Here is a 13023-nt window from a genome sequence, read left to right as displayed (position 1 = left end):
CACCTGCATCCACCAGTTAAGACAGTATTACCTGTGACCTAGCTGAAACTACTAACCACTTTTGGGGACATCTCGCAGGAATCTCCACTAATGCCTCCTGTAGACAGTTTATATTCAGCAGAATCATGTTCCCTCAGAAGTCATGCCCACCCACAGCCTCGGAATGTGACCTTATTTGAAAATAAGGTCTTTAGAGACATAATTTTTTAAGATGATGTCATATTGGATGAAGATGAGTCCTAGTCTGATGACTCTCATCCTTAAGGGGATATAGGGGCAAAGACACAGAGCAGGAAGACAGTCATGTGAAGACTCAGGCAGAGATTGGACAGATGCAGCTATGAGCCAAGAAACTTCAAGGATTGCTGGGAGCCACCAGAAGCTGGAAGAGAAAAAGAAAGATTCTTTACTGGAGCCTTTAGAGCAGGGCCTTGCCAACACCTTAATTTCAGACTTCTGGCCTCCAGAACTGCAAGAGAATACATTTCTCTTTTAAGCCACCCAGCTCATGGTACTTTGTTCTGGCAAGGACTACCCAAGGGAGATTCCTGGTATTCTGAGAAAGCCCTCAGTTCGCCCTGCCGTATGTGAATTTCCCACATTTGTTTACAGATGCTTGCAAACCCACCATCAACACCCTGCTTTCCTTTAACTGAAGGAGCGGATCCACACTTCTACTAGGTGGCCCTGGTGGTCATGCTCCTGGGTCCCTTATTACATCTGCTTCCATGCAAATGCTCCTGTCAACTATGCTGAAGTCCTCAGTGTTGGCAATGTCTCTCTCCTTCCCCCAGACTGGAGTTCCTTGAGGGCAAGAGCCACGGGTCCTGCTCAGAGCTCCAGCCTTCAGTGCAGAGCCTGGGGGAGGTGGGTTGAGAGGGTAAAACCCCTTCCTGGGTGCTGTGTCGACAGTGAGGCAGGTTTGCAGGGTGAAGTTAGCAGCTACTGCAGGATCTTAATCCAGACTGGTGCTGAGAACCCCTTGTGCTCTGACATGGCCTCTTAAAGCCAGTGAGGAGGTTTTCTGGGGACCCAGAAGCCCTGAGCCCATTGGCCAGACTTCCTGGGAGAACCAGAGCAGATTTGCATGAAAAAGAACACTGGCTTCATTGAAATTCTTCTCGTCTTGAGTGAAAACAAAGCCACAAAGAAAAGGAAAGTTTTAATCTTGAGCAATTTCACCGTTGAGGAGTGTTTTGAGTTTCTAAAAATGGAGAGGAAATGGTTCTCTTTGGGCCACTCCGGTCGCCGCCTCCCCCCGGCCCCAGGCCCGCCCCCCTGCCCTGTCAAGGCCAACCTCCCAGGCTGAGGGAGACCGCTCTCTCTGGCAGATGCCCGAGGCTGGTGCCACACAGTTCTGGAGCTGGACGCAGCTGTCCCCCCTAGAACCCCAGCATGCCGGACAGCAGAGCAGCCCCGCAGGAGAGCCTGCTGGATGCAAGCCTGGGGACCACCCAAGAAAACTTGGGAACCAGGTAAGTCGGAGGTCGGGTCTCTGCCCACTGAGCCCATGGCCAAGCTCTGGACCTGACTCTGCTGTGTGACCCTGAGCAGGCTGCTTCACTCTCTGAGCCTCAGTCTCTTCATCTAGGAAACGAAAGAAAGGGGCTGGATGGTTGCGAAATGGGGCAAGCCCTGGAGTGGGACCTGTGTGCTCCCTGCGTGGCCCAGAGGGGCTCGACCGAAGAATGAGGGCGTGAGTGGGGGCTGCAGTTGGATGGAGGAAGAAGTTAGCAGACAATAAGAGTGTTTCCCTGTCTTCTCAAGGGGGAACTTTGGCATGTGGGGTCAATGTCAGACAAGGACAGGGGAAAGCCAAAGAGTCCAGCTCCAGCTTGCTGTGTGACCCTGGTGGGTCCCTGCCCCTCTCTGGGCTGCAGCTTCCCTGTCTGGACATGAATGCAAGATGTGAAGTTTCCCTAAAGCCCTTCTGCTGTATGTGTTCTACTAATCTGGGTTTCCCTGATGGCTCAGTTGGTAAAAAATCCACCTGCAACGTGGGAGACCTGGGTTCAATCCCTGGGTTGGGAAGATCCCCTGAAGGAGGGCATAGCAACCCACTCCAGTATTCTTGCCTCGAGAATCCCCATGGACAGAGGAGCCTGGCGGGCACACCCCAATGGGGTCACAAAGAGTCAGAAATGACTGAGCGACTGAGTGCAACCTGTGATCCAGAGGAGGCAGATTCAATTTGTCAGTCATCACCAGTGCCCACTCTGGCCTGGGCCCTCCCCGTTCAAGGATGGGGGATCCTGAGAAGTTGGGACCCAGTCCTGGCCCCAGGATTCCCCAGCAAGAGGGCAGGGAGAAGGCAGACACACAGACCTCCAGATGCCTGTGATCTGTGCCCAGGAGGGGTACAGGCCCAGAGGAGGCGAGAGGGGCTTCTAACAGTGGCCTGTTTTGTTTGTTCTGGGAGGGCGGGGTGCTGCACCGGGTCTTAGTTGTGGCATGCAGGATCTGTAGTTGCAGCATGCGAACCCTTAGCTGCAGCATGCGGGATCTAGTTCCCTGACCAGAGATTGAACTCAGGGCCCCTGCTTTGGGAGCTTGGAGTCTTAGTCACTGGACCATCAGGAAAGTCCGGAACATCAGACAGGCCTTGGATGGCCAGGAGGGCACTGACATTCAGAGGAAGAGCTGTGCGGCTAGAGGGAACAGCGTTGGGATGGTGAGAAGATGCAAAGAAAGATGCGGAACGCAGGGAGGGGCGAGGTCTGGCTGGCTGCAGTGCGCAGTGCAGAAGGGGAGAGGGTCAAGGGAGAAATGCCAGGGGCTGAGCCCTCTGGGGAGAAGTTGCCGGTGCTTGAGATGCACAGTGAATGCCCATTGTTCTCATGGGAGTTATGAGGAAGGAAAGAGGGAGTAAATGAAAGAAATGTCAATGTGACGGATAGACAGAGGACCCCACCCCCACCCCCACCCCGAGGCTGAGGGTCTGGGCCCTGCCCTGGGTCTCCAGAGAGCCCAGAATGGGCTCCTTTCCTCACAGAAGTGGAGGCACCTTACCTGCAAAGCCTCCATGAGCTTGAGGTCCAGCCCCTCCCTGGACGTGGGCCACACGCAGAGGGTCAATAGGATTCAAGGGGGCTGGCTGGAGCCCCCTCACCCTGGGGAGTGGGCTCACAGAGGCGGGGGCCTCTTTTGCAGACTCTGTGAAAGGGAGGCAGAGCAGGGAATGGTAGGTGTATGAGGGGGCCTATGAGGGAAGAGAGGGCAGAAAACTCAGAAGGTCAGTCCCCCTCTTTTCTTGCTTAGCAATTTTGGGTAAGTTGTTTAGCTTCCCTGAGTCTCGTTATCACTCTCTGTTCAAAGGAAGACAAAGCCTCACTTCTGTTGACTTTGCAGAAAATCTGTGCAGAGTCTATCAGCTGTTGTGTATGAAATGCTTCCAAACGCACAAGGGCCACCCCTCACAGGCACAGTGACCCTTGTAGGCCTTGCAGAATCGCTATGAGGAAGGAGCTTTGAACCCTTGTTTAACATGTTCTAAAGTCAGAAGCCATTACCACGGCTGTGATGCTCCTCGCCCCTTCAGGCCGGCCCTAGGGGCACAGGGCTCCATCTCAGGCTTGCCCATCTCCCCGGGCCTTGTGGCCCCTGGCAGGCTGCTGCTCCTGGGGGAGGGTGGGTCTGCACTCCTCCGATAGTCTGGGAGAGGCCTTATCTGTCCCCTCTCCCCTTTCCCAGGGTTTCGGAAGGAAGGCCGGAGGTCAGGGAGCTGGAGACAGAGAACAGAGAAGGGTTTGCATGCCAGGCTCACCCAAATGAGCTCCCTTTTGTTTCACACCACTTGCAGGACTGGGAGGAAGGAGCCTCTGTGGGGCTGGAGCTGGGGCAGGTCTGATGCTGACCTGGTAGCTTGTGCTCTGTGTCCCTTGAGGCCACAGTTGTAGACTGTGCCGTCCGTCAGGGGTACCCATCGGATATGTCCAGAGTCCTGTTAAACTCTTGGTCCAGTAGAGACACCTGCCTCCCTGAGCTGGAAGAAGCCCAAATTGGAGGAAGGACTTTAAAAGAACCAGAGAAGGAGACAGTTCATTCTGGTTTTGAAGGGCAGTAGATGCCCTGGTGGCAGGCAGGGGCATTCTGTGGACAGAAGGTGTGGCTGTGGAAGAGTTAAGGTGGCCATCAGACCAGTTAGATTGGGCCAGACTAACTGCTAGGTCTGGATAGGCCAGTGTGGCCAGACTAGGGGCGACCAGAGTCAGAAGAGGCAAAGAGGAGACTTGGGAGGCGTGGATGCATCAGAAGCAGGAGAGGAGCCTAGTTTGTGGAGGCGGCTCTGGCAGCCGTGAATACAGGCTGGAGTTGGGTGGGCTGGAGGCAGATGCCAGAGGAAGGGAACCTGCAGAGCTGAGTGTGGCCCAGGGGAGGACAGTGAACTCTGAACTGACCGTACTCCTGGACTCCCAGCTGCCTTTCCCAGCTCTATCTGCTCAAAGACTGGGTGCAGAAAGGAGACCCCTTGGAGTCAGGGGTGTGGGGCAGGCACAGAAGACTGCTGCAAGCCTGGTGAAGAAGGCTGCTCTCACTGCTAAAGCTTCCTGTGGATGGTGGGGAGTGAGCTCCCCATCTCTGGGGTATGCAAGTCTGGGAGGAACAAATAATCATAAATACTATGGAAATTATACAGGCATCCTTGAGAATATGGAATAGCCAGGACCTTCGTTTTCCCAACTTCCCTCCCCTCACTTCCCCATGATACAAAAAATGGTTATTCTAGTAGAATTACTGTCTTTCTCACATTTTGGATTCTTTGCTGTTTATCGGTTTCTGTAAGTATCCGTTCATCTATTGAAGATTCTCTCTCGTTGGGACGTCCCTGGTGGCCCAGTGGTTAAGACTCTGCTCTTCCAACGCAGGGTGTGCAGGTTTAATCACTGGCTGAGCAACTAAGATGCCACATGCTTCCTGGTATGGCCAAAATTTTTTAAAAAATAAATAACAGCAGTGTAGTCTTCAAACTCAAAAATATATAATATTTATTGTTGAATACATATTGTCCCAGAGGACATGGGAGTATATTATAAGTGCCACTGGGAGGCAAGGTCAGGAGTCTTAGGATAAAGGGCAGAGCACATCCCAGAAATCAGAGTCCCTGGGGCAAAATAACCCTGTCCCGGACACATGAATACAGATCTGGATGACTTCAGGTCAACCCAGGCCAGTGCTGGGTTTTTGCAGGGGCTACAAAGTCGCCAACTGGGAACAGCAGAACCCGAGCTGGCCTGAAGTCAGAACACTGAACCGGAAGCTGACTCACTCTGTCCCCAGGCAAGTTCCCTATTGACAGCCTCTCTGGCCAGTGAAGTTTTTCTTTAGGTCATTGAGTCTAACCCAATATTCACATATTATCAACCTACTCTGACTTGAATACCTCCAGGGACGAGGAACTCACTTACTTAACTCTTTGTCCCTGCAAAAGACAGGGATAGTGGTGGGAGAAAGTCCTGTATCACATTTGGTTCTAGGCGTGCCCCCTAGGTCCTGGCCCTATAGCCCTCCTCCACAGGCAGCCCTGGTTCCTTGCAAAGGAGCCTGTGAGGAACATTTGAAGTCAGGGCTAAGAAGGTACTTTGGAAACTGCAAAGGTTGTGACCATGTGAAGGACATCTAGGACCTAGCTTGGACTCTAGCCCCAAGAAGCTGTAACAGAAGAATTTACATCTGCAAAATGTAATGGGTTGTGTTTTTTATTAATGGAAGCAACTTTTTCACTAGATGGCTTTTGACAAAAAGTATATACCCATGTAATCAACAACTCAATAGAAATATAGAATATTTTCATCACTCCAGAATGTTGTCTGTGCTTCCTTCTAGTCGACTCTCACCCCCACTCATCCTTAAATAACTAGATTTGGAAAGCCACTGTTCTGTCTGCTCTTGAACTTCATACGAATGGAACCCACTGTATGTGCTTTGCTATGCCTGATTCCTTTCACTAATCACAGTGTCTACAAGATTCCTCCACACTGTGAAGTGTTTCAGTAGTAGTGTTGTTTTCTACTGTTGGGTAGAATGCCATCATGTGGCTATACCACAATTTGTTTATCCGTTCTCTTGTTGAGGGGATTTGGGTTGTTTCTGGTTTGGAGATTTTATGAATAAAGCTACTGCAAACACTCTTGTATAAGGTTTTTTGTGGACACATATACTGATTTCCTTGGAGTAGTCTCTAGGTTGTTGTATCAAAAGATCAGTTCAGTTCTGTTGCTCAGTCATGTCCAACTCTTTGTAACCCCATGGACTGCAGCACGCCAGGTTTCCCTGTCCATCACCAACTCCCAAAGCTTGCTTAAACTCAAGTCCATCACATCGGTGATGCCATCCAACCATCTCATCCTCTGTCATCCCCTTCTCCTGCCTTCAATCTTTCCCAGCATCAGGGTCTTTTCTAATGAGTCAGTTCTTCACATCAGGTGACACAAGTATTGGAGTTCCAGCTTCAGCATTAGTCCTTCCAATGAATATTCAGGACTGATTTCCTTTAGGATGGACTGATTGGATCCCCTTGTAGTCCATGGGACTCTCAGGAGTCTTTTCAACACCACAGTTCAAAGCATCAATTCTTTGGTGCTCAGCTGTCTTTATAGTCCAGCTTTCACATCCATACATGACCACTGGAAAAACCATAGCTTTGACTAGATGGACCTTTGTTGGCAAAGTAACATCTCTGCTTTTTAATATACTGTCTAGGTTGGTCATAACTTTTCTTCCAAGGGGCAAGCATCTTTTAATTTCATTGCTGCAGTCACCATCTGCAGTGATTTTGGAGCCCTCAAAATAAAGTCTGTCACTGTTTCCATTGTTTCCCCATCTATTTGCCATGATGTGATGGGGTGAGATGCCATGAACTTAGTTTTCTGAATGTTGAGTTTTAAGCCAACTTTTTCACTCTCCTCTTTCACTTTCATCAAGAGGCTCTTTAGTTCTTCTTCACTTTCTGCCATAAGGGTGGTGTCCTCTGCGTATCTGAGGTTATTGATATTTCTCCCGGCAATCTTGATTCCAGCTTGTGCTTCATCCAGCCCAGCATTTCGCATGATATACTCTGCATAGAAGTTAAATAAGCAGGGTGACAATACACGATCTTGACGTACTTCTTTACCTATTTGGAACCAGGCTGTTGTTCCATGTCAGTCAAAAGATAGGTATACATATAAGGGGATTAAATGAGTTAGTCCTAAAGGAAATCAATCCTGAATATTCATTATAAGAACTGATGCTGAAGCTGAAGCTCCACTACCTTGGTCATCTGATGTGAAGAGCCAAGTCATTGGGAAAGACCCTGATGCTGGGAAAAATTGAAGGCAAAAGGAGAAGGGGGCAGCAGAGAATGAGATGGTTAGATAGCATCACCGACTCAATGGACATGAGTTTGAGCAAATTCCAGGAGATAGGGAAGGACAGGGAAGCCTGCCATGCTGCAGTCCTTGGGGTCGCAAAGAGCTGGACATGACTTAGTGACTGAACAACAAATACGTGTATAAGGAAGCCACCAGAGGTTTTCCAAAGTGGTCCTAGCATCCTCACAAGAAGTTTCTGTTGCTCCACATCTTTGTCATCATTATCTATTGTTACTCTTTTTCAATTATAGCTTTTCTGGTGAGTGAATGGTGGTATTTCATTGTAATTTAAATTTCCCTGATAATGATGTTGAACATATTTTCACATGCCTGTTGGCCATCTCTGCATCTTCTTTTGTGAAGTATCTATCCAAAACTTTAGCCCATTTTGTAATTGGGCTTTTATTATTAAACCTTTTATTATTGATTTGTAGAGATTTCTCCATAAATTCTTGATATCAGTCCCTCTATGAACACATAGAACTCTTTCTCTTTATGTTCTATGAGAAGTTTTATGGTTTGAGTTTTTATATTTAGGCCCATGATCCATTCCAAATTAATATTTTCCTTTTTCTAACATATTTATCCAGTTCTTCAAATGCCCTTTGTTGAAAATGATTTTTTTTTCTATATTAAATTGTTATGGCCCCTTTGTTTAAAAAAAAAAGTCAACTTGCTACATGTATGAGTCTATTTCTGGATTTACTTCCACTAAACTATTTTTCTATCTTTATGTCAATACCACACTGTCTTCATTACTATAGCTTTATACTAGGTCTCGCATCAGGTAGTGTTTGTCTTTCAACTTTGTTCCTTTTTTTTTTTTTATAAACAAGATTGTTTTGGCTATCCTGGGTGCGGTAGACAGCCTCTAAGATGTTCCTCAGTGACTCTTGCCTTTTGGATTCTTGTGTAATTCCATATCCTTGGATGGGGACCAACCTACTAGCTTATTTCTAAGAAGCAGAATATGGCAAAAGTGATGGGATTTCACTTCAGAGGTACGGTTATAAAAAGACCATGATTTCATTTTTACTGCTTTCTCTCATTTTCTCACTTTCTCTGAGGGAGAGGCCCAGGTGGCAAAGACCTAAGGGAGACCTCTGGCCATCAGCCAGTGAGGGATTGAGATCCTCAGCCCAACAACCTGCAAGAAACTGACTTCTGCCCACAACCCCATGAGTTAAACCTTCTGCTGAGACTGACAGTTTGATGACAACGTTATGAGAGATTTTGAGCCGGAGGCACTCAGCTAAGCCTAGATTCTTGACCCAGAGAAACTGTAAGATAATAAATGCCTATTTTTTTAAAGTCACTACACTTGGGGATGCTTGTTGTAGTATAATGGGTTAATAACACAATAGCTCCTTTGTTTTGTTTGTTTGTTTGCTTGCTTGTTTAATATTTATTTTTATCTATTTATTTGGCTGCACCAGAGCTTAGCTGAGGGAGGCAGGATCTTTAGTTGTGTCATTCGAACTCTTAGTTTTGAGACAGAGCAGGACTGTATGGTCTTTGCCCCCCCAACCCCCCATCATGTTCTTTGCCTTCCTTTTGTCTGTGGAAAACTTTTGTCAAAGAATAAGTTTAACCAGAGAAGTGAGAATTACTGAAACAAAGGAAAACAGTCTAAGGAGACTAAATAATAATAATAATGTAATTATTAAGTCAAGGACCTTTAGTTCTTTCTCAAGGGCTGTAGATAATATTCTGAGCCATATCGTGTGAGCTGTCTTAAAGATACCAAAACACCAGGTGGCAAAGTTAACTGCTCGATGACCAGACTGAGCCCAGGACTTGAGCTGCCACAATTCTGAAAACTGACCACAAAAAAAATGAGAACAAGTGCACCCCAGAATTGAAGGCTAATCTTACCTAAAACAACCAAGATGATGCTAGTCAGACCGCTGATAACCGATTGAAGATGACTGTTAGAGATGACTATATTGTTTCTGCATGTAACAGCATCCCCTACTGTCTATAAATGCTCTCACCCTATGCTTGTCAGGGGAAGGAGTCAGCCTTTGGACAGATATCTGCCACCCTCCCCCGACAGTTACCAGCACCTCAAATAAAGCAAACTTTCCTTTCCACTGATCTGGCCTGCTTATTGGCTTTTGAGGGGCAAGCATCTGGACCCTCTCCCTTCCCTGCCCCCACTCATTTCCATAATAGTTTCAGCATGTGGGGTCTAGCTCACTGATCAGGAATCAAATCTGGGACCCCTTCATTGGGAGTGCAGAGTCAGCCACTGGGGCACCAGGGAAGTCCACACAAAAGCTCCTTTGTAGTCTCATGCAAAATTTAGAATTATCTAGTTATGGGACTTTCCTGGTTAAGAGATAATGAATCTGCCTGCCAATGCAGGAGACTCAGGTTCAATCCTTTGTTCGGGAAGATCCCCTGGAGAAGGAAATGGCAACCTACTTCAGTATTCTTGCCTGGGAAATCCCATGTATAGAGGAGTCTAGCCAGTTATAGTCCATAGGGTCTCAAAAAGTCAGATAAGAATTAGCAACTAAACGAGTCAGTCTCAACAAAAAAGACTGTTGGAATTCTGACTAAGAACAAATTGAATCTATGTTTCAAACTGGGGAGAATTTCCTGATCAATGAACATGGTATGTATTTCCATTTATTTAGATCTTTGATTTCTCTCAGCTATGAATTGTAGTTTTCAGTGTAGATGTCTTACACACTTTTTTCCTAAACCTGTTCTTTAGAATTGTATGTGTTTTGATACTATGTAAATTGTATTTTGTAATTAATTTTCTGATCATTTGTTGTTTGTATAGAAATACAATTGATTTAAAAAAAAATATTGACCTTGAATCTTGCGGTCTAACTTAATTACATTTGTTAGTTCTAGTGCTTTTTTTTGGTAGATTCCTTTGGATTTTTTATGCATACAAATTCGTCATCTATTTTAACAGATAGCTTTATTTCTTCTACTTGCTTCCAGTCATTTCACTTTTTAATTTGTCTTGCCTTGTGCACTGACTAGGACCTCCAATATAATGCTGAATAGAGACAGTAAGAGTGGATATCCTTGCCCTGTTTCTAATATATTTAGCATTTCCAGTGATTTTTATTCCCTCTTGTAGATCTGTTGTAGGAAGGGGGACCCCTTCCAGGGCCTGAAACTGGGCTCTTGTCTAACACTAGGAAATGAATTGTCTGAGGAGACACATGTGCTGACAAAGCAAGAGATTTTATTGGGAAAGGGCACCAGGAGGAGACCAGCAGGGTAAGGGAATCCAGGAGAACAGCTCTGTCAAATAGCTTGCAGTCTTGGGTTTTATGGTGATGGGATTAGTTTCTGGGTTGTCTTTAGCCAATTATTCTGACTCAGAGTCCTTCCTGGTGGTGCATGCCTTGATCAGCCAAGATGGATGCCAGAGAGAAGGATTCTGGGAGGTGATCAGACATGTGATGTCTCCTTTTGACCTTTCCCGAACTCTTTTGGTTGGTGGAGGCTTATTAGTTCCATGTTCCTTACCAAGACCTCTTGTCCTAAAACAACTCACACAAATGGTTGCTATGGTGCCTGGCCAGGGTGGGCGGTTTCAATCAGTGTGCTTCCCCTAGCAGATCTATGTTTTCATCTGGGGTAATTCCCATTATAAACCTGAATAAACATTATTCCCTGAATAAACTCTTGTAGCATTTCTTGTAGTGAAAATGTTGCGGTTATTCTTGCTGCTTAACAAGTCACTCAAAACTGTGGTGCCTCAAGCCGACACCAATTCCTTATTATCTCTCATGGTTTCTATGGGTCAGTAATTCAGGAGCAACTTAGTTAAGTGATTCTAGCTCAGGGTCTCTCATGAGCTTACGCTCAAGATGTCAGCCAGGGTAACACTCATCTGGATGGAAGATCCTCTTCCAAGCTTATTCATAAGTTCTGTTCTTCATCGGCTGTGTTTGTTTCCTGTTGCCACTGTAACAAATCACCATAAGCTTAATGGTTTAAAACAGAATAAATTTATTCTTTCATAATTCTAGAGGGCAGAAGTTGAAATCAGTTTCATGGGGCTAAAATCAAGGTGTCGGCAGGGTTGTGCTCCCTTCAGAGGCTGTAGGGGAGACTCTCCTCTTCTTTGCCTCTTTCCTTTTTCCTCTTCTTTCCTCTACCAGCATCTACCCTCGGCTTGCGGTTATACCACTCCAGTCTCGGCTCTGTGCTCACACTGCCTTCTTCTCTTTTGTGGGTGTGTCAAATCTCCCTCTACCTCCCTCTGGTGACACATGGGACTGCAATCCAGTTCAGTTCAGCTCAGTTGCTCAGTCGTGTCTGACTCATTGCGACCCCATGGACTGCAGCACGCCAGGCTTCCCTGTCCATCACCAACTCCCGAGGTTACTCAAACTCATGTCTGTGTTGGTGATGCTATCCAACCATCTCATCCTTTGTTGTCCCTTCTCCTCCTGCCCCCAGTCCCTCTCAGCATCAGGGTCTTTTCCAATGAGTCGGTTCTTCACAGCAGGTGGCCAAAGTATTGGAGTTTCAGCTTCAGCATCAGCTTCCAATGAATATTCAGGGCTGATTTCCTTTAGGATGGACTGGTTGGATCTCCTTGCTGTCCAAGGGACTCTCAAGAGTCTTCTCCAACACCATTGTTCAAAGCATCAATTCTTCAGCACTCAGTTTTTTAATACTCCAACTCTCACATCTATACATGACTACTAGAAAAACCATAGCTTTGACTAGATAGACCTTTGTTGGCAAAACAATGTCTCTGCTTTTTAATATGCTGTCTAGGTTGGTTATAGCTTTTCTTCCAAGGGGCAAGCATCTTTTAATTTCATGGATGCAAACACCATCTGCTGTAATTTTGGAGACCAAAAAAATAAAGTCTGTCACTGTTTCCACTGTTTCCCCATCTATTTGCCATGAAGTGATGGAACCGGATGCCATGAACTTAGTTTTCTGAATGTTGAGTTTTAAGCCAACTTCTTCACTCTCCTCTTACTTTCAACAAGAGGCTCTTTAGTTCCTCTTTGCTTTCTGCCATAAGGGTGGTATCATCTGCGTGTCTGAGGTTATTGATATTTCTCCCAGCAATCTTGATTCTAGCTTGTGCTTCATCCAGCCTGGCATTTCACATAATGTACTCTGCATGGAAGTTAAATAAGCAGGGTGACAATATACACCATTGACATATTCCTTTCCTGATTTGGAACCAGTTCTATGTCCAGTTCTAATTGTTGCTTCTTGACACATACATTTCTCAGGAGGCAGGTCAAGTGGTCTGGTATTCCCATCTCTGTCAGAATTTCCCACATTTTGTTGTGATCCACACAGTCAAAGGCTTTGGGGTAGTCAATAAAGCACAAGTAGATACTTTTCTGGAACTCTCTGGCTTTCTCGATGATCCAGCAGATGCTGGCAATTTGGTCTCTGGTTTCTCTAACTTTTCTAAAACCAGCTTGAACATCTGGAAGTTCACAGTTCACGTATTGCTGAAGCTTGGCTTGGAGAATTTTGAGCATTACTTTGCTAGTGTGTGAGATGAATGCATTTGTGCAGTAGTTTGAGCATTCTTTGGCATTGCTTTTCTTTGGGATTGGAATGAAAACTGACCTTTTCCAGTCCTGTGACCCCTGCTGAGTTTTCCAAATTTGCTGGCGTATTGAGTGCAGCACTTTCATAGTATCATCTTTTAGGATTTGAA

The 13023-nt window shown here is 46.2% G+C and overlaps 1 protein-coding gene across 1 annotated transcript in view; it reads left to right on the top strand.

Moving 5' to 3' along the window:
- Nucleotides 1-1350: 1350 nt before the first annotated feature.
- ACSBG1 (acyl-CoA synthetase bubblegum family member 1) overlaps nt 1351-13023 on the top strand; it is a 59567-nt gene continuing 47894 nt past the window's right edge. The window contains exon 1 of the mRNA XM_068991467.1: nt 1351-1475. Within this exon, the coding sequence (XP_068847568.1) occupies nt 1396-1475 (80 nt within the window). The 5' untranslated portion in view covers nt 1351-1395. The remainder of the gene's footprint in view (nt 1476-13023) is intronic.

The sequence above is a fragment of the Capricornis sumatraensis genome, chromosome 19, assembly GCF_032405125.1.
Source record: "Capricornis sumatraensis isolate serow.1 chromosome 19, serow.2, whole genome shotgun sequence".
NCBI classification, from domain to species: Eukaryota; Metazoa; Chordata; class Mammalia; order Artiodactyla; family Bovidae; genus Capricornis; species Capricornis sumatraensis.
Note: the sequence above shows the minus strand (reverse complement) of the source record. Positions and strands in the feature narration are given on the sequence as shown.